The sequence below is a fragment of the Ogataea angusta genome (assembly GCF_019207475.1).
Source record: "Ogataea angusta isolate 61-244 chromosome Unknown 61-244_NODE_9_length_489604_cov_89.567313, whole genome shotgun sequence".
Taxonomy (NCBI): Eukaryota; Fungi; Ascomycota; class Pichiomycetes; order Pichiales; family Pichiaceae; genus Ogataea; species Ogataea angusta.
Window position 1 is genome coordinate 297531 of NW_025065223.1, and position 19393 is coordinate 316923.

General features: G+C 58.9%; 12 protein-coding genes across 12 annotated transcripts; 7 read left to right on the top strand and 5 right to left on the bottom strand.

The window, feature by feature from the left end:
• Positions 1-9: 9 nt before the first annotated feature.
• On the bottom strand, positions 10-1089 carry KL928_004340 (uncharacterized protein; the record flags this gene model as incomplete). The annotated part of the gene is made up of 1 exon (XM_043205028.1): positions 10-1089. One exon carries the CDS (start codon positions 1087-1089, stop codon positions 10-12), a length of 1080 nt encoding a protein of 359 aa, XP_043058407.1.
• Positions 1090-1141: 52 nt separating this feature from the next.
• KL928_004341 (uncharacterized protein) lies at positions 1142-2869 on the top strand (the record flags this gene model as incomplete). Its single annotated transcript, XM_043205029.1, has 1 exon — positions 1142-2869. The coding sequence occupies one exon, from the start codon at positions 1142-1144 to the stop codon at positions 2867-2869; it is 1728 nt and encodes a 575-aa protein (XP_043058408.1).
• Position 2870: 1 nt separating this feature from the next.
• KL928_004342 (uncharacterized protein) lies at positions 2871-3998 on the bottom strand (the record flags this gene model as incomplete). Its single annotated transcript, XM_043205030.1, has 1 exon — positions 2871-3998. One exon carries the CDS (start codon positions 3996-3998, stop codon positions 2871-2873), a length of 1128 nt encoding a protein of 375 aa, XP_043058409.1.
• A 47-nt stretch (positions 3999-4045) lies between these two features.
• Positions 4046-5191, top strand: KL928_004343 (uncharacterized protein; the record flags this gene model as incomplete). Its single annotated transcript, XM_043205031.1, has 1 exon — positions 4046-5191. One exon carries the CDS (start codon positions 4046-4048, stop codon positions 5189-5191), a length of 1146 nt encoding a protein of 381 aa, XP_043058410.1.
• Positions 5192-5219: 28 nt separating this feature from the next.
• KL928_004344 (uncharacterized protein) lies at positions 5220-7475 on the bottom strand (the record flags this gene model as incomplete). The annotated part of the gene is made up of 1 exon (XM_043205032.1): positions 5220-7475. The coding sequence occupies one exon, from the start codon at positions 7473-7475 to the stop codon at positions 5220-5222; it is 2256 nt and encodes a 751-aa protein (XP_043058411.1).
• A 107-nt stretch (positions 7476-7582) lies between these two features.
• On the top strand, positions 7583-10801 carry KL928_004345 (uncharacterized protein; the record flags this gene model as incomplete). The annotated part of the gene is made up of 1 exon (XM_043205033.1): positions 7583-10801. The coding sequence occupies one exon, from the start codon at positions 7583-7585 to the stop codon at positions 10799-10801; it is 3219 nt and encodes a 1072-aa protein (XP_043058412.1).
• Positions 10802-11179: 378 nt separating this feature from the next.
• KL928_004346 (uncharacterized protein) lies at positions 11180-11643 on the top strand (the record flags this gene model as incomplete). The annotated part of the gene is made up of 2 exons (XM_043205034.1): positions 11180-11320; positions 11389-11643. 2 exons carry the CDS (start codon positions 11180-11182, stop codon positions 11641-11643), a joined length of 396 nt encoding a protein of 131 aa, XP_043058413.1.
• Positions 11644-11914: 271 nt separating this feature from the next.
• Positions 11915-12577, top strand: KL928_004347 (uncharacterized protein; the record flags this gene model as incomplete). Its single annotated transcript, XM_043205035.1, has 1 exon — positions 11915-12577. One exon carries the CDS (start codon positions 11915-11917, stop codon positions 12575-12577), a length of 663 nt encoding a protein of 220 aa, XP_043058414.1.
• Positions 12578-12612: 35 nt separating this feature from the next.
• KL928_004348 (uncharacterized protein) lies at positions 12613-14960 on the bottom strand (the record flags this gene model as incomplete). The annotated part of the gene is made up of 2 exons (XM_043205036.1): positions 12613-14219; positions 14345-14960. 2 exons carry the CDS (start codon positions 14958-14960, stop codon positions 12613-12615), a joined length of 2223 nt encoding a protein of 740 aa, XP_043058415.1.
• A 225-nt stretch (positions 14961-15185) lies between these two features.
• KL928_004349 (uncharacterized protein) lies at positions 15186-17663 on the top strand (the record flags this gene model as incomplete). Its single annotated transcript, XM_043205037.1, has 1 exon — positions 15186-17663. One exon carries the CDS (start codon positions 15186-15188, stop codon positions 17661-17663), a length of 2478 nt encoding a protein of 825 aa, XP_043058416.1.
• Positions 17664-17816: 153 nt separating this feature from the next.
• Positions 17817-18423, top strand: KL928_004350 (uncharacterized protein; the record flags this gene model as incomplete). The annotated part of the gene is made up of 2 exons (XM_043205039.1): positions 17817-17838; positions 17909-18423. 2 exons carry the CDS (start codon positions 17817-17819, stop codon positions 18421-18423), a joined length of 537 nt encoding a protein of 178 aa, XP_043058417.1.
• A 45-nt stretch (positions 18424-18468) lies between these two features.
• Positions 18469-19392, bottom strand: KL928_004351 (uncharacterized protein; the record flags this gene model as incomplete). The annotated part of the gene is made up of 1 exon (XM_043205040.1): positions 18469-19392. One exon carries the CDS (start codon positions 19390-19392, stop codon positions 18469-18471), a length of 924 nt encoding a protein of 307 aa, XP_043058418.1.
• Between the last annotated feature and the right edge of the window lies 1 nt (position 19393).

Below are 19393 nucleotides of genomic sequence, written 5' to 3' on the forward strand. Positions count from 1 at the left end.
TACACAGGTCTAGTTCTGTAGGTTGACCACGTTCTGCGAGGACCGCTTGGCCTGCTGCTGCGCGCGCGTGGTGGGCGGCGGGTGGCCGTACTGGCGCACGGGCTGGGGCTGGGGCTGGGCCGGCTTCTTGCGCTCGGGCGCGTCGTAGTGCAGTTTGTGCTGCTGCTCGAAGTCGGCGCAGTTCTTCTTCCACATGCGGTCCACCGCGTCGCCGAAGTCCGCCACGGCGCCCGCAAACTGGTCGGGCTGCTCCGGGTCCCGCGTTTTCTTCACCCTGAGCGAGCTCGTGTTCAGCCGCGCCAGAGACTTGATCGTCGGGTTGCTGTGTCTGCGGATCGAGAGGAACTCGCGCGAGAGCTGCTCGAACGCGAGCCGCGTCACGTTCGACGCGAAAACGCTGTTGGAGTCGGCCATGTCGGCCAGCGAGTGCAGGTTTTCCCGCTGCAGCCAGAGCTTCTGCTGCGTTCGGGTCTGGACAGACGTCTTGGTGGGCGTCGAGCTCGGCGGCGTCTCGGGCACGCTCGGCTCGTGGTACGACTGCGACGGCTCCGACGACGACGGCCTCGAGCTCTCGCTAGCCTGCAGCGGCGCGTCGTACATCGGCCGCTCCTGGCCGGACGACTGCGACAGCACGTAGCTCTTATCGTAGAACTGCTGGCGCGGCGGCGACGAGCTATCTCGCCCGGTGTCGTCGAACGTGTCGACCTCCTCCTCGTCGTCGGAAGAAACAGAGCCGTCTGGCTTGGCGTCGAGCGCGAGCTTGTACTTGGAGGGCTTTGTGTTGAGCATCTTGAGGTTGGTCATGCTCTTTGTTCGCTCGTTTGCGGTGATCAGATTGGTCAGCTTGTTGTACGACAGGGTCCGGAGCATGTCTGCGGACGACTTGGAGCGCTGGAAGTTGGGTCGTTCGGGCTCGTTCGAGGACGAGCCCCCGGAGTCGTTGCTCTTGATCCGCGTGAGCTTGTTGAGGTGCGCTCCGTACGAGGAGTTGCGGCTCACCTTGCCCGCGGTGAACTTCTTCAACGCCTTTTTTTTCGGCTCGTCTTTGAGGGAGTTTGACGACTTGCCTCGGGGGAGATGGGTGGACATGGGAAATAAATTATTTTATTTCATCAATTTTATTTATTTATTTTAATTCCCCATGGACCTCTACACAGTTGCCCAGCACTATTTGGACCGCATACTCGAAACGGACGCCGTCGAGAAGATCCGCGTTCTGCTGCTAGACAAAACCACGTCCGCGGTGATCTCAATGGTCACCACACAGTCGGAATTGCTCAAGAAAGACGTGTTTCTCGTGGACAAGCTCGACAACTTCCAGAGAGACAGTCTGCGCAACTTGTCGTGTATCTGTTTTCTCGAGCCCAGCCTGGAGACGATAGCCAACCTGTCGCGCGAAGTCGCCAACCCAAACTACCAGAAATACGACATTTTCTTCAACAACTCGGTGTCGAACTCCAAGCTGGAACGCCTTGCCGAGTCGGACGACATGGAAATGATCTCCAAAGTGGTGGAGATTTTTATGGACTACCTCGTGGTCAACAAGGCGCTGTTTGTCGTGCCAAACGTCGTCTCGCCGTACGGCCCGCTCGTCCGCGACTCCTGGGACCCGGCGGCGTTCGACCAGTCTCTGCAGAGCCTCATGTCGCTGCTGCTCTCGCTCAAATACAAGCCTGTCATTCGCTTCGAAACAAACTCGAAAATGTGCGCCAAGCTCGCCAACGCGGTGAACTTCGAAATCAACTCCAACCAGATGCTCTTTGGCCAGCTGCCGGCAAGAGACTCGCCTCCGTCGCTGCTCATTCTGGACCGCAAAAACGACCCCATTACCCCGTTGCTCTTCCCCTGGACGTACCAAGCAATGATCCACGAGCTGCTGGGGATCCACAACAACACCGTCAACATGTCGCGCGTTCACAACATCTCGGAAGAGCTCAAGGAGGTGGTGGTCAACGAGCAGACAGACCAGTTCTACAAAGAGTCCATGTACCTTAATTTCGGCGACCTCTCGGAGAGCCTCAAGAGGTTTATTGAGACATACAAGACCAAAACGAAAACCAGCTCCAACATCAGCTCCATCACAGATATGAAGTTCTTCCTGGAGAACTACCCCGAGTTCAAGAAAACGTCCATCAATTTGTCGAAACACATGCTGCTGTCCACGGAGATCGACAAGAAGATCAACGAGCTGCGGCTGTGGGAGGTAGGCGAGCTGCAACAGTCGCTCGCCACAAACGACAACAGCAGCGGCGACCTCGCAGAGCTCGAGGACTTGCTATTTGACAGAAAATTGCAGAACGGCGCCCCTGTGGCACCTCTGTCCGAAGACACCAAACTGAAGCTCCTGGCAGTGTACGCGCTGCGGTACGAGTCGCACCCCTCCAACCAGCTCTCCAGACTGACTCGACAGCTGCACCAGCTCGGGTTCCCGAGCCACAAGCTGGACCTGGTCAAACGCCTGCTGCAGACCAGCGGTGCGGCACAGCGTCTGCACGACGACGGCGAGTCCATCTTCGAGAAAGTGTCCAACTCGACGATGGGAGGCACCGTCAACGGCATCAGCTTCAAGAACAACACCGACGGCAACGTGTACATGCAGCACAGCCCGCGGCTCAAACAGGTGCTGATGAAACTGTTCAAAAACAAGCTCAACTCGAAAAACTATGCGCTGCTCAAACCAAACGGTTTGGAGTCGTACACGGGCAACGACAAGATCCCGGACCAGGAGCTCGTTATTTTCATTGTGGGCGGCGTGACGTATGAGGAGGCCCGGCTGGTTGCCGAGCTCAACCAGCTCAACCCTGGCGTGAAAATCGTGATTGGCGGAACACACATTCTGGACTCAGACACGTTTATCGGGCTGAAATGAACTAGCCGTACGACTTTTCCCATGTATTCAGTTTTTCCGTTAGAGAGTCCAGTTTCGTGACAGACTCGTTGTAGCACTCGATCAGTAGCCTCTGGAGCCGCAGTATCTCGTCTGTGGAGTCCTCGCTCGTGTAGTTGAGCAGACTACGCTTGAAATCCTCCTCGTTCGACAGTTCGGCCTGGATGTTGGAGACAAACTCCATGATGGAAAACACCCGTCTGCGCATCTCGTTCATGCTGATCTTCTGGCTCGGCAGGTTCGGCTTGAACGGTTTTTCGTCCGAGATCTCGATCTTGGCCTTCTTCTTGTCCTCTGGCTCGTCTCTTTTTTTCTTGCTCTTTTTCGAGCTGCTCGACGCCGACGACGACGCCGACGACGGCGGCGTTGCTTTCTGCGGCAGGCTCAGGTTGCTGTGCTGTGTGATGTCCTCCTCCTGCGAGTTGTCGTCCTTGACCTTCTTGCGCGACCGGGTCTCCCGCGACGCAGACTCGTTCGACGACGACAGGTTCACGTCGTCCGGCTGCACGCCGCTCTCCTTGGCCGACTCCTCCAGCACCCGCTTGAGCATCTGCTCGTACTCCGCGTCTCTCGAATTGAGCGTGCCGCGCGCGCGTTTTCGCTTCTCGCCCTCCTCCTCGCTCTTGTCTCGCTCTCGTTTGATTTCCGGCTTCGACGCCGTCTCTGCGGCCGCCGCAGGCGGCGACCCGGACCCCGAGCCAGCGCTTGCAGCGGGCCCGGCCGCGTCCTGGGCCTGCTGGCGGCGCCGGTGGCGCTTCATCTCCTGGTACGGGTTGTACCTGCTTCTGCGGAACCCATACTTGTCTGTAAACAGGTCGTGGTGTTGCGGCTGGCATTGCTCGCACCAGTACTTTTCCGGGGCCGTGTCCTCGTCGGTGATGCCCACACAGAACCCGTGCTGCCACACCGAGCACGACTCGCACTGGATGAAGAACCCGGTGTCGACGTCGTCAAACTCGGGGCCTGCGTCGTCCGGGATGACCAGCTCGTCGTTGCCGCAGATGCAGCGAGTGACCTCCTCCAGCGACTCCTCGTCGTACGAGCGGTTTTCCTCTGAGTCGCCGTAATCTTTCTGTGGCTCTGGCTGTCGTCTAGTTCTGCGAGAGGACATAACAGAAACAAAGAAATAAATCGGGAAAAATATTTTATTTTTATTTCATGTCCCACGGTGCGCAAGGGAAAGACGAGCCCATTGACGTGGGGCCGCGCCGCAGTTTGGCAAGCGACGGCAGGGCCGTGGATACAGGCCCTCTGGAGCCGGTGCAGAAGAAAAGACGGGTCAAGAAGTTCAGAGGGACCCACAAGCGAGACGAGTCTGCTCCTTCCGACGTGCGCACGGCGTCGCCGTCGCCAGCGGGCCAGAGCCTCGTTGGCCTGAACCAGGAACAGAAGGACGAGATCATCCGACAGAAATACAACCAGCAGACGCACCACGCGCGCAAGACCCGCCGCACAGAGTCGAAGATCTACAAGCTGCGCTCGTTCAACAACTGCATCAAATACATCCTGATCCACAAGTACGCGCGGCCGGGGGGCAACGTGCTGGACCTGGGGTGCGGCAAGGGCGGCGACATGGCGAAATGGGAGGCTGTGCAGACCAAGTCGTACGTGGGGATCGATCTGTCGGACCTCTCGATCAAGGAGGCCGTCACGCGATACAAACGCTCGCGATTCCACTTCGAGGCCGTCTTCGCCACGGGAGACGCGTTCAACGTGCCGGTGCCGCAGATCCTGAAGGACTTCCGCGACCAGGTCGACCTCCAGTTCGACACCGTGTCGATGCAGTTCTGCATGCACTACGCGTTCGACTCCGAGCTGACGGTGCGCAACATGCTGCAGAACGTGGCCCGCTCGCTCAAGGTGGGCGGCATGTTCATCGGGACGATCCCGTCGTCCGACTTCATCCGCTGGAAAGTCAACAAACTGGGGCCTGGCGAGCGCAAATGGGGCAACTCGATCTACTCGGTCGAGTTCCCGTCGGAGCCGCCCAGGGACGCCAGGTTTGCGAATCCGTTCGGCAACGTGTACAACTACTATCTCGTGGACGCCGTCGACAACGTGCCGGAGTACGTTGTGCCGTTCGAGACGTTCCGCGCTCTGTGCGAGTCGTACAATCTGGAGCTGCGGTACAAGAAGAACTTCTTTGAGCTCTTCAACAAGGAGATCCCCAACTACTTCAAAAAGCTGCCGACGCCCGTGGTGGAGTCGCTGCGGCGCGAGGACGGCTCGTACGGCGTCAGCGGCGAGGACAGAGACGCGTGCTCGTTCTACCTCGCCTTTGCGTTCGAGAAAGTTGGCGCATAGCCACAGCTCTATTAGCAGCACATATAGACTACACAATGGTGAACTTGCGCTTGCGCTCGTCCAGAGAACCCTTCAGACCTTCGACAAGACTCCGCTTGAACATCTCGACCGCCTGGCGCACGCTCATCTCGTTGTCGCCCTCGATCAGCAGGTACAGCTTCGGGTCGTCCTTGGCTCCGGGCTCCTTGCCCGGCCCGTAGTAGCGGCCCTTGGTCGTGATCGACGTGCCGGTCGCCTCCACGACCTTGTTGATGTTGTCCTTGTTGGACATGTGCCAACGCGTGCTCTGCGGCAGGTCGTTGATGTTCATTTTCGCGTGGTGGACGGCAGAGTCCTGCGCGCGCTTCGTGCTGCCGAAGACGACCTGGAAATTGTTCAGTTTTTCTGCCGGCACCTCTGACGTCTCGTCGTCGTCGTCGTTCGTCTCGGAAAGGTCTTCGCCCTCGTAGAGCGTTCTGTCGAGCTTCTTTTTCTGCTCCCTGATTTCGGCCAGCTTCTCCAGCCCGCGGCCCCCAAACCCCGACCCGTACTTTACCTCGCCGCGCTTGAGCTTCTCGCGGAACCGGCTCGCAATCTGCACCAGCTCTGCAGGCGGCTGCGCGCCCGATAGTTCCAGCAGCCTCACGATGTCGCTGGCAGCGCGCTCCTGGTGCCGCGTGACAAACGTGACGGCCGTTCCCGAGCGGCCTGCGCGCCCCGTGCGCCCCACGCGGTGCACGTAGTCCTCCATGTGGTTGGGCGAGTCGTAGTTGACCACCAGGTTCAGGTCTTGCACGTCCAGTCCCCTCGACGCAACCGACGTAGCAACCAATATATCGATCACGCTACTTTTGAAGTCGGAAATAATGCCGTCCCGGTCGAGCTGCTCTTTCCCGCCGTGCAGCGACAGCGTCGGATACCCTTTGATGATGAGCTGATTTGCCAGACTGTCGCAGCTGTCCTGCCGGTCGACGAAAATCAGCACCTTGCCCGAGTCTGTGCTCTGGAAACGGGCCAGGACCTGCAGCAAGCGGCCGAACTTCTGGTCCTCGTCCAGAACCTCGAATTGCTGCGCGATCTTGTCGTTCACCAGGTTCTTGGCACCAACAAGCACCTCGACCGGGTCTGCCAAACACCGCCTTGCGAGAGCCTCCATCCGCGGAGGAAATGTTGCCGAAAATAGAACGGTCTGCCGGTCCGGTCTCGTCACTTTCAGGATCTTCATCACCTGGGGCTCGAACCCCATGTCAAACATGCGGTCGGCCTCGTCCAGAACCAGGTACGTCACATGACTGAGCCGCAGAACACGGCCATTGTTCGCGCACAGCAGGTCGATGATCCGACCCGGCGTGCCGACAACCAGGTCGCACCCTTTCTTGATCTCCGCGATCTGCTGACTAATCGACTGCCCGCCGTAGCAGCAGCACCCACGCAGCCCGAGCGCCTGGAGAAAAACGCTGCTCTCGCTGAATATCTGCATCGCCAGCTCCCTGGTCGGCGTCATCACTAGAGCACGCACAGACGGCGCCGCTGGATTCGCAAGTAGCTGGCGGAACAAGGGCAGCAGGAACGCAAGCGTCTTTCCGGAACCTGTTTTGGCGATCCCGATCAGATCGTGGCCGCTCATCACGTTCGGAAGAGCCTCGCACTGGATAGGCGTCGGAGCGTCGAAACCTAGAGAGTCCAGAGCGCTCCGCAGTGAAACGGGCAGTCCCAGATGGTCCCAGGTGATGATGGGCCGCGCAACAGACTTGCCGCGCACGGTGATCGCGTCGCGGAGCCGCAACGAGTCCACCTCGTCCGCCGACAGCGCGCTGATGAACGCACTCTCGGAGTAGAGGTGTCTGGTGTACGGATGTGTGCTGGGAGGGTGTTCGGGCACCGACTTTTTGTTCTTGTCGTTGATGGCCTGGAGCAGTTTGGCCGGGTCCAGGTGGTCTGCGTCGGTGTCGGACTCTAAGGGCGCGTCGTCGTCGCTCTCAAAGAGTGCGGCGGCGCTGTCTTTGTGCTGGCCGTGCTCCATGTTTTCGAGCAGCGTGTCGAGGTCCAGCGGAGTGTCGTCAGTTGTCTGCTCCGCGCTTTCTGCCGGCCCGTCAAGCAGGTTCTTGCGCATCAGGCGGGCGGGTTTCTTGGGCGTTGTTTTTGCCTTTGCCGTGAACTTAACGGGCTTTTTCTCGGCCTCGGCCTCCTTCTTCTTCTTCCACGCCGCTAGCTTCGCCAGCCGCGCGCGTCGCTTCTCCTCTGCACTGGTTAATTGCTGGCCCGCGACTCCAGGGCTACTTACAGCATTGGGAAACAGGCTCATAATAAATATTTTTTAGTCTATTTTATTTATTTTATTTTATTTTTTTTATTTTATTTTATTTATTTAACCTCTAGTCGCTATACTTGCTCGCATGCTTTGGTCCCTCTATGTCTAATTTCCGCAGCCGCCATCCCGACTACGGGTCGATCGCGGACCCCAGCACGGACGAAAAGCCCCACAAGCTCAACACGATGAACGGCGTCACGCTGCCCACGATCCTGAACGTGCTGTCTATCTTGATGTTTTTGCGGTTCGGCTTTGTTCTCGGCCAGATGGGCATTCTGGGCACGCTGCTGCTGCTGGTTATGAGCTACGGCATCGACCTGCTCACGACGCTCTCCGTGAGCGCCATCGCCACTAACGGGACCGTCAAGGGCGGCGGGGCGTACTATATGATCAGTCGCAGTCTGGGAGTGGAGTTCGGCGGCGCAATAGGCATCATTTTCTACATTGGCCAGGTCCTGAACTCTGCGCTGAACGTGGCCGGCCTGATCGAGCCGCTGCTGTACAATTTCAACAGCCAGACCGGCGTCGTGTGGAAATTGCTGCCCACAGACTACTGGTTCCAGTTTATCTACAGCACTGTGTTTCTGGCTCTCTGCACGGTGATTTCGCTAATTGGCTCGCAGACAGTTTCCAAAGCGGGCTCGCTGCTGTGTTTTCTGCTGATTCTGTCGACGCTGTCGGTGCCTCTGTCGTCGCTCGTGGTGGCTCCGTTTTACTCCAAAGAAAACGACGTTTTTTACACGGGCATTTCGTGGTCCACGTTCACAGAAAACCTGCTCCCGCACTTCACCCAAGGCGCCGCAGGCTCGCAACTGCCGCGCAGAGAGAACTTCAGAGACGTGTTTGGCATTTTCTTCCCTGCTACAGCAGGCATCTTTGCTGGAGCGTCCATGAGCGGCGACCTGAAAAGCCCGTCCAAATCCATCCCGCTGGGAACGCTGAGCGGCCTGCTGATCACGTTTGTGTGCTATCTGCTGGTCATCATCTCCATGGGATGCTCCATCCCGCGCGAACTGCTGTACAAAGACGTGCAAGTGCTGCAGACGGTCAATCTGTCGCCGCTGCTGATTATCGTCGGCGAGGTGTCGACGTCCGTGTTTTCGGTGATTGTCGGCCTCGTGGGCGCCGCGAAACTGCTCCAGGCCATCGCCATCGACGAGATCTTGCCCGGCCTGCGCGTTTTCGGCACACGCCCCGTCTACGGCATCCTGTTCACATGGCTGCTGTGCCAGCTGTTTCTGTTTGCCGACGTCAACCAGATCGCGACGCTCATCACCATGGCTTTCCTCATGACATTCATCGTCACCAACGTGGCCTGCTTCCTTTTGAAGCTCGGCTCGGCCCCCAACTTCAGGCCCAGCTTCCGCTATTTCGGAACAACCACCGCCCTACTGGGCACGCTGGCGTCCGGAGCGGCAATGTTTGTTGTCGACGGCATATCCGCGTCCTTCATCTTCATCATGCTCATGGCGCTCGTCCTGTTCATCCACTACATCTCGCCGCCAAAACAGTGGGGAGACGTGTCGCAGTCGCTCATTTACCACCAGGTGCGCAAATACCTCCTGAAACTGCGCCAGGATAACGTCAAGTACTGGCGTCCGCAGATCCTGCTGCTGGTGGACAACCCGCGCACGAGCTGGAAACTAATCAATTTCTGCAACCACCTGAAAAAAGGCGGTCTTTACATCCTGGGCCACGTCGTGGTGGCAGACAGTTTCCAGGACCGTGTGGCCGATCTGAACCGCCAACGGTCCGCCTGGATCAAGCTCCGCGACGTGTCGGGGGTGAAGGCGTTTGTGCAGATCGCCATCGCGCCCACGTTCTGCTGGGGAGTGCGCAACGTGTTTCTGGGATCGGGACTGGGCGGAATGAAACCAAACATCACCATAGTCGGGTTCTACGACCTGTCCAAGTATAAAACGCAGAAACTGCCCAGAAGCATGAACTTCGAGTCCAAAACGCCGGAATTCTCCAAACAGGTCAACGTCAACCTCTCCGGACTGCCCACAGATACCTGCATCCAGGAGGACCACATAGGCCTGTGCAACTGGGTGCAAGTGCTGGAAGACCTGTCGCTGCTGGACAGCAACATCGCCGTCGCCAAGGGGTTCCCGCGCCTGCACATCCCTAGCAACCACGAAAACGAGCTCCACGACTCGCAACAGCGCTGCATCGACCTCTACCCGATCCAGATGTCGAGTCACGTGACCAACAAGTCGGGCAAGAGTATCAGGACCAACAACTTCGACACGTACACCCTGATTTTGCAGCTGGGCGCCATTCTGCACACGGTGCCGTGCTGGAAGAAGACGCACCGGCTGCGCGTGGTGGTGTTTGTGGAGTACACGCGGGACGTTGCCGAGGAGAAGCAGCGGCTGCGGTCGTTGCTCGAGATACTGCGAATCAACGCCGAGGCGGTGGTGCTTTGCTTGGAGTCGGGCAACTTTGGCACGTACAACTACATTGCCAAGGGCGAGAAGGACGGGTTTGACACGGGCAAGGTGGACGCCCGACTCGAGAACGACGAGTGGTGGCAGGCGGTGGTGGAGATGCGCGGTTCTGCCGCGCCGGCGCCCAAGCCTGTGGCCAACATACAGATCAATTCCAAGGTTGTGAGGAAGTTCCATGCGGGCAACAGAAAACGGTACTCGGGCAGCTACATGCGCAAGAACGGCGTGGCGTTCTCAATGGTCTCGAACGGCATAGCAAACGTGGACCTCCACAAGACGCTGGCAGACGCCTCGTCGTCAGAAGACGACTACTCGTTTTCCGACAGCGAGTCGGTTGTGTCGTCGGCGTCGTCGATCTCGCGCCACGAGCCCCATCCGCCGACGGCGCCCGTGTACCAGCCGTCTGTGCAGCATCTGCGGCGGCCAATGCTGCGGAACCTCAAGTCGTCGACGTCGCTGTTGCGGCAGAAAGTGTCCACATTTTCTGCAGACACAATGCCCAACTCGCAGGTTTTGGAGAACGCACAGGGTAACGAGCCGTCCATCATGTTTGTTCAGGACGGGGCCGAGCAGGGCGCGCTGTCGGGCAGCGTGTCGCCCGCTCTTGCGGCCACTGCGTACGACGACTCGGTGTTTTCGTTCAACGAGCTGAGCAGCACGGCGCAGTATCTGATTTTGAACGAGCTCATGCGCAGCACGTCTGCCAACACGGCTCTAATATTCTCGACGTTGCCCGTTCCGGAGATCGGACTGCACAAGGACGAGAGAAGCTGCCTGGACTACGTCACCAATCTCGACACCTGGTGCAATGGACTGCCTCCCACGCTGCTGATAAATGCCAAGACTGTGACTGTGACTACGAATTTGTAACTTGCTCGGTGGAAAATTCCGAAGTGCATCGTAATATAGAGAGCATCGAGGACTGCATTGTAGTTTGGACATGCTAAGTAGGAGGCGGGTAGGAGGAGAAGGGAAAGTATGGAGTGTTCATGATGGCGGCCAAATTCCAGATTGGGTGTGGTTTTTTTTCAGGTGAGGTTATTTTTCGCCGATGATTGGCTGCTGGCGGCTGGCGGCGGGGTGCGTTTCACCAGAATACCTGTCAAACGGTGTTCGGGGGAATGCATCATGCATATGCACATTAGGTAATCTGCAATCGGGTGGTCGGCTGAAAACCGAAAAGGACATTCCTATTTGCACCGCGTCGGGAGGTCCGAAGGCTGCGGCGGTTTTAAGGCGTTGTCATTTATGCACCGTTTGCTAAAAGGCTTATTGTTTGCTGTTGACAGCTGTAGACCCGAAGGCTCAATACAACCGCATGCCGCATGCCGTCGGCTGAGCCGAGCCGTCGGGAACTCCGGCGTGACTCCACGTCACAACACAAGTCAAGTTTGTCACAACGCGGCCTGGCGAAGATCTTCTGTGCCACCGTAGGGCCAGCCCACTGTGCACAATAGGCCGCGGAAAAGCCGATCAGCGCGCGAGAACGGGCAAGCGCCACCGCGCAGAATGGGAACGGGCCAGTCGAGCCACTCAGGAACCAAGGCGCCGAAATGGCAGGCGCGCGATGGCGTGGGCACATGACACGCGACGGCGGCAAGGTTGCTGTTTACGGCGTGTGCGGTGGGCAGCGTGATTTGAAACGCAACCGCAACCAGGCGGTGTTTTTACATTTTCGAGGAACTTCCGTCGGCAGAACCACGAAATTTTAGCTATGCGTCTGGCAGGTTATTAAACCGAACAGTAAACGGCACATTAGATTGTCCCAATTCAGCCATTTCGCTCGGTCGCATAGAATTTCCTGGCCGCAGCCTATTGTCTCGTGCGTCGTAGTCGCATTTTTTTTTGCTGAAAACGATAGACCTGTCTCCTGAATGGCCGTTCTGGTGCTATTATTCACGCAGCTGCCGAACCCATTGTTCAGGAAGACGTGCTCCATATATTAAGCAACTGTCCTGGCACTTTTCCACTCTCTGAAAAACCATGGAAGTGTCCAGTCTCATCAATACACAGTACGCGGGCCCCCAGCGGCTCACCCCGCCATCCTCGCCATACGACTCGCCCCCGGGCCCTCGTGTACAGTTGCCCTCCATCAAGCGGATCCTGGACTCCTCGGTCCTCGACTCCATCAACAAATTCCCGCCCCAGACCTTCGACCCTTCCGCCATGCCTATTCTGCCCAGCCCCGTGCAGCAGTTCCCCTACTCGCCGCTTTCCTCGAGATCCAGCTCGTTCTCCTCCGTGCTCGAGTACCAGCTGCCGCCGCCCCTGGTTTCGCACCGCTCGCTGCCACACCTCTCGTTCCCGAGACTCTCGCTCACAGAGCCCGCCAGCCCGGGCCAGCCGTCCGCCGCGGCCCGCCCCGACCCAGAGTACAACGCGCCGGCCTCGCCGTCGTCCGACTCCGACTGCGGCGCCAAGTACTGCAAGAAAAAGCGCTCCAACCTGCCCAAAAAGACAACGGTTATCCTGCTCAACTGGTTGAACGATAACCTCGAACACCCGTACCCCAACTCGAAGGAGAAAATGGAGCTCGTCGCAAAGACAGGCCTCACCAACCAGCAGCTCTCCAACTGGTTCATCAACGCCAGGAGACGCAAGATCCAGCTGCTCAGAGAGCTCAAGTCCAACAGCACCACCGTGTGATGCCCCGTCTACAGTAATACATCTCGTTTTTCCGCTCACGTTCGGTTCAGGTACCTGTCGATGTAGTACTGCCGCAGGCAGTCGTAGATGAACGCAAACTGCTCGAACTGCTGCACCATCAGCACCCGCTGGCTGCGCAGCTCCAGCACGATCTCCAGCACGGGGTCCCGCACCTCGTGGTTGTTGACCGGCGTGATCAGGTCCTCGCGCGCGTCGTCCGCGTCGGGCGCCGTCAGGCTCGCCGTGCAGTGCTGCAGAAAGTAGTCCACCGCGATGAACGTGCCCGACCGCCCCACGCCCGCCGAGCAGTGCACCACCACGGGGTCTGCGGTCTTGTGCGAGTGCACGCGCCCGCTCAGCTCCACCAGCGACGCCGCCTGCTCGGGCGCGCTGAAGTCCGCCCACTCGTGGAACTGGTACTGCGTCACCGGCCGCACCGCCCCGCTCGCCTCGTCCCGCAGCGTCCAGTGCCGCGCCGTGAAATGCCCGCCCTCGCTCTCGCGCGCGCCCCCAAATTCCGCCACCAGCCCGTCCCCGGCGCGGAAATCCTTTTCCGACCAGTACTTGTAGCATTTTTCGCGCCCGCCTTCGACCAGCGGCGTCAGCATCACAATCACCACCTCCTGCGCACACTGCTCGAAACACATCTGCCAGAAGTGCCGCCACGTCGCCGCCGTCGGGCCCTGGGCCGCTATGTACCGCCCCACGCCGTCGCCACACGTCAGCTCGATCCACGACGCGTTGATGTAGTCGTTGTCGCCGCTGCGCAGCCGCACGCGGTTCTTGTCGAACGGCAACACGTCGCTGTACCGGTTGCGGTCCCTGTTGCGCGCGCCGGCCTCGTGCGCCCACGCCGACTGGCCCCGGTGCCGCATCGTGTCCACCAGCCGGCTCTTCTCGCGCCGGTTGATCTCCACGTACTTCTCGCGCAGCGCCTCGCGCGATTGAGTCAGAAACTTGGGCATCCGTCTTGTCTTCACTGTGCCAGGTGGAGAAGAAAATTTTGTACGCGGTCTCTTTCTTGTTGTGTAGGGGCGAGCTGCACCGCGAACCGCGCGACCTTTGCCCGCACGCCGTCGGCGCCGCGGACGTCGTACTTGTGCAGCCGCTGCGCCACCTTCAGAAGACACGCCAGCACGTCGTACCGCACGCTCGCCAGCCCGCGGGGCCCTGCTGCCAGCTGCCCCAGCACGTCGACCGCCGCGTCGATCGTCGGCGGCGAGAACGCGGTGTACGGGTTTCGCAGCAGCTCGAGCACGCCGTAGCACGTCTGCTTGGCCACCACGGCGGCGAACGGCCCCAGTTTGGGCAGCAGGTCCGTCGCCACCACGCCCAGCAGCGCGCCGCACACGTCCGGGTACTCGCCCGCGCGCGCCACGCCCGGCAGCGCGTAGTCCACGAGCAGCCACGCGATCTGTTTCTCGAGCTCGTCTGGGGCGTCCGTCGAGGCCGTCAGCACGGCTATCGCCGCCGCGTATGCCGTCGGCAGCACCGTCCGCGACTCTGCTGCCGGCGTCAGCGTCGGCAGCGCCAGCAAACACGGCGCAATCGCGTCCAGCAGCAGGCCTGCCACGCTGCTTCGCGCAATGATGTTTTTCGCACTTGGCGGCGTATTCACCTTTGCCACCACCGTCCGGAGCACCTCGCACGCGGCGCTCTTGACCAGCACGTCGTGGTCGTCAAGAAAGTGCAGCAGGAGCAGAAAAACCACGTTCCAGCGGGCCTCTATGTCGCTACCTTGGAGAAAATCCACCAAAAAAGCCAGACTGCCTATTCTCGCCATATACTTTGCTCTGATCCGGTCGTCCTCGCCCACGGGGCCGCGGCCCACGAGCGGCGTGTCTCTGAACACGTCGGCCGCGTTTTGCGACTTTCTATACCCACGAGCAGACACTTTTGTGTGCTGCTGGCTGGCCTTGCCAAACTCGCGTAACATGGGCACGTAGCCGTCCATGAGCGAGTATATCTCGTCTTTGGAGGGGTCCACCCGACGCAGGATGTCGCGCACGGCCTCGGCAGACTCCTGGGACGACCACGGATGGCGCTCGTCGTAGTAGAGCGAGACTTTGTCTAGCAGCTTGAGACGGTCGTACCCTGAGGTGGACTGTAGCGCCAGCCGCAAAGCCTGCAGTTGCACCTGTTTGTGCAGGCGTGAGGTTTTCTGCTCGCACGGTTCTGTCGGGCGGAACCACGTCCATCGCGTCTCTGGCACGGCCAGCATCTCCAGAAGCTCGTCAGTAACGACTTGCCAGTCCTCGGGACCTATTGGCTCTTCTGGACCAGCAAGCACGCTTCCCGCTGGCCCCAGCCGACGCTCCAGCTCCGCCAATCCTGCCTGCGGATCTGCCCTCAGCGTTTCCACTATTCTATTTGCGTTCTTCATACCGTTCGAGCCTGAAAAACCGTTTTACCCGGCCCGCTATTTTTTTTATTTAGCAAAACTATCTTGTCTAACGGCCCAACACTTCCAGACAAGCCCGCCGCCGCTGCACAGAACCAGCCTTCCTTCCTGCGCCAGCGACCTGCACCGCGATACATTGAAGCACCAACCGGAAAAAAACAGGCAGTTGCACGGGATACTAGTCTTTTTAGCGACCTGAAACAAAACATGGAGTCTTCGCTGAAAAGGGTCTTTTCAGGGACACCCGACCCGTCGGCGCGGCCGTCCAAGCTCAAGAAACTCACGAGCAGCATCCTCAACATTTTCCAGCGGCCCAAAGACGCCCATCTCGACGTGTCCGGATCACAGCCGTCGAGACCAAACACCAGCATCGCCCCTAATCTCAGTCTCAACCACGACTCGTTCCGCTCCCAGTCGTCGCCGATCACCGCCCGCCAGCTGGAACAGTACTACGAGTCCATCAAGCGTGAAAACAACATGCTGTCCTCGAGACTCCGCGACGCAGACGACAGCCTGAAGGCAGAGTCCACGAGTCTGGGCGACGAGACCGTGCTCAACGGCACCGCGCGCTCGCCAGCGCCCCCGGCGGCCGCCAAGCGCAAGGCGTCCGCGTCGGCGAGCCATCCTCCGCCAAAACAGCCCAAAAAGCCAACACCCTCGTTCTCAATCGACCCTATAGAACGCGCTCAGCTGGTAGTGCTCAAACGGAGAATGCAGCAGGACAAGTACCGCAAATCGCGAATGGCGTACCTGCGCGACCACACCAGAAACCTTGTGCACACGTCGTCCAGCGTGTCTGCCAGCTCCAAGTACGTCGACACCTCTGTCGAGACCGTTGAGCATGCCCCGGAACTTGCAACCAAGACCACGTCGGTGCAGAAAATCCCAAAAGAGCGGCTCAACCAGCACGGCATCTTCAAGGCCGTGCTCGACTACGACGACACCGACGAAGAGCCAGAGGCCAAGAAGGTGGAGGTGAAGCCTCTGACCGAGAAAATAAAGTTTGCACCAAAGAAAGACGAGCAGTTTGCCCCCGAGAAGCTGGCGACCTCGTTCGACACGGCAACAAAGCCGAAGTTTGTGCCCGAGAAGAAGCCAGAACAGCCCCTGGAGTCTGCTCCACTGAAACCAACCCCAGCATTCACATTCACGGACAAAAAACAGACAGACTCGCCGACGTTCTCGCTCAAGGCGGCGGACACGGTGCCGAAGTCTGCGGACTCGAAGCCAGACGTTCCGTCGTTTTCGCTTTCGAACGGCTCGTCTGCTCCCTCGGTGTCGCTTCCAAGCACAGCAGGAAAAAGCGAAGACGAAGAGCCAAAGAGAAAGAGGTTTACGTTTGGATCCAAGCCCGACGAGTCGTCCAAGCCGGCTCCTGCATTTTCATTCAACACAGACTCCGCAAAACCGCTGTTTTCGTTCTCCAAGCCCGAGCAGAAACCTGAGCAGCCTGAGCAAAAAGGAGCGGCAGAGTCAAAACCAAGCTCGGCGTTCTCGTTTGGTGCCAAACCTGCCGACTCCGCTGACAAAGCTGCTCTGCCGTCTTTCTCCTTTGGAAGCCAGACGAAGCCAGCCGTGGAGAAAAACGAAGAAAAGAGCCAGGAGGAGAGCAAGCCTGCGCCTTCTGCCGCATTCTCGTTTGGCTCGAAACCACAGACCCCTGCTGTTTCTTTCTCCAAGCCGGCAGAGGAATCTGCCAAACCTGCGGCTCCAACGTTTTCGTTCGGCTCCAAAACAGAGCCGGCCAAGCCAGAGCCGGCCAAGAAGCCAGAAACGCCGGCGTTCTCGTTTGGTGCTAAGCCGGCTGAAACGACACAGCAAAAGGACGAGCCTAACAAACCTGCCACACCTTCCTTCTCGTTTGGCCCGAAACCAGCAGAACAGGCAACCCAGCCGTCGGAAACTGCCAAGCCAGCATTCAGCTTCTCGAGCAACTCATTCGGCGCCAAACCGGCTGAAAAGGACGAACAGAAACCCGCAGAGTCCAAGCCGTTCAGCTTCGGCGCAGCCAAACCAGCGTTCTCGTTCGGCTCCCAGCCGTCGCAGGCCGCCGCTGTTCCTGCCTCTTCGAGCTTTGGAGCCCCTGCGGGCACGGCTTCCAACCCTGCTTCCGGCTCTGTGTTTGGCTCTGCCGCGCAAGCCTCGACCCCGTCGTCGTCCACGTCTGGCTTCTCGTTCGGTGCCGCACCAAAACCAGCGGCTCCCGCTGCTCCCGCTGCTCAGCCGGCGCCCGCGTTCTCGTTCGGCACGTCGCAGGGCTTCGCGTTCGGCAAGCCGGCCAACAGCGCGAACGGCTCGGCCAACTCTGCCGGATCTGGCTCGTCTGCGTTCGGGCAGCCTGCACAGCCTGCACAGCCCGGATTTGGGCTCTCGGGCTCGCTCACCAACCCAGGCGCAGGACAGTCTGTGTTTGGCGGGTCGACGCCGCAGCAGCAGAACAAGATCTTCAACCTGGACGGCACGCATTTCGGCCAAGCTCAGCCCCAGGCCCAGACGCCGTCCACGTTTGGCGGGTTCAACCCGTCCAGGTCTGCCACGCCAAACTTCGACTTCACGGGGGCCTCCAGCTCGGCCAACGTGGACCCTTCCTCGGTGTTCTCTGCCGCGCCATCCACCACGCCTCCCCCAAACACCCAGACGCGCCGCAAGATCTATCCGCGGAGCATGCTGAGAGGAAGAAGATAGAGTGTATGTAATGTAACCAAAGTCTGAAACCGTCCCCGTGATCCGGGCTGTGCACAAAGTATCCCCAGACGGACGTGAGCACGAAATTTTCTAGAAAAATATTCACCTGTGTATTAAAACCTTCCACTTTTGACAAGCAAACTACGATCTGTCATGTCGACAATTCCACCTGAAGGTAAGTAAACGCCGCTCTGTAAGGCTAACATCAGTTCTTTGGGCGCAAAGATCCAACGACTCGGTTCCAGAGAAAAACCTGCTGTATCTGACGATCAATGTGGCCGATGTGGAGAAGCCAGAGATCACGCTCACGGCCACCGAGCTGAAGTTCGAGGGCACGTCGGGCGGACAGCACTACAAGCTGGACATTGAGTTCTACGACGAGGTCGACGAGAAGAAGTCCAAGTACCAGATCACGGGATCGCACGTCTTCTTTGTGCTGTACAAGAAGAAGCTCAATGCCGAGTTCTGGCCGAGACTGACCAAGCAGAAGGTGAAGCAGCACTACATAAAGACAGACTTTGACAAGTGGGTCGACGAGGACGAGCAGGACGAGAAAGACGACGACCTGCAGAACCCTATGGGCGACCTGGGCAACGCCTTCGGCGACGAGTCGATCGACTTCGCCAAGCTGGCCGCCGAGAGCGGCGGCGAGTTCCCCTCGCTGAACACTCCGAGCGAGCTGGACCAGCTCAGCAGCTCCGACGAGGAGGAGGCGGCCTCCGACGACAAGGCGCAGGAGCAGCCGGGCGAGGAAAAATAGTTTAATACATAGATGATGATATTTTAGTATTCCCTGCAATTGCGCCTAAATAATCGTGATCGTGTGCTGGCACTGCCACCGGCCGCCTCTGGCGACCGTCGTGCCCTCAATTGCGCCAAACTCGACGCAGCACATGTTCCGGTAGCTGGATTTCGGCTCAAAGTCTTTCATCTTGGCAGCACCCTCTTTCCACGGGTTCCAGACCACCAGGTCGCTCAGGTTCTCCGACGCGGTCAGCCTTACGTTGTAGTTGCCCGACAAAATGTCGACTTCCCGGTTGTTCTCGCCTAGCTTGTACAATTTGTCTGTCTGCTCCTCCACCTTGAGCATCGGACTGGGATCTAGCCGGTACCGGGTCTGCAGTCTGTCCAAATATTTGGCCCCTCTGAGTCCCGTGATGTACATGTCGCGAACACAGGGCACCCGGAAATAGGTGTGGTACAAAAATTGGAACTCCAGCTCAGACACGTTCTCGTTGACAAGGCTCGTGTTCACGGTGATGCGGTCCGAAAACAGGCTGAAATCCATCGTCAGAGCAAACTTTATAGGCTGGCCATAGAACTGGCACCAGTTGTGGTACTGCTGCTCGTCCTCGCACTGCCGATGGCTCAGCCGAAACCGTGCTACCGTGCACTCTGTCAGAACCTCGGCAATGACAAAGTCCCACGCCAGGTTGCGCACAAACCCGTGCTGCTGAACCGTCTTCAGGCTCTCCAGGTACGACTTGCCGAACGCTGGAAAAATCAGCGGCATTCCGCCTCTCACGGGCGTCGTGCTCTTGCTCGACAAATCGGCAGCTTCCGAGAGATACATATATTCATCGCCATTCACCACAAACGAGACCAGGGTGCAGCCTTTTTTCGCAACACAGGCATGGGCGTCGCCGTACGAGAACCTGATCAGATCGCCTTGCACCTCAACAGACATTACAGAACCAACTATTACCGGCCACGCTTTGAAGCCTGGCATG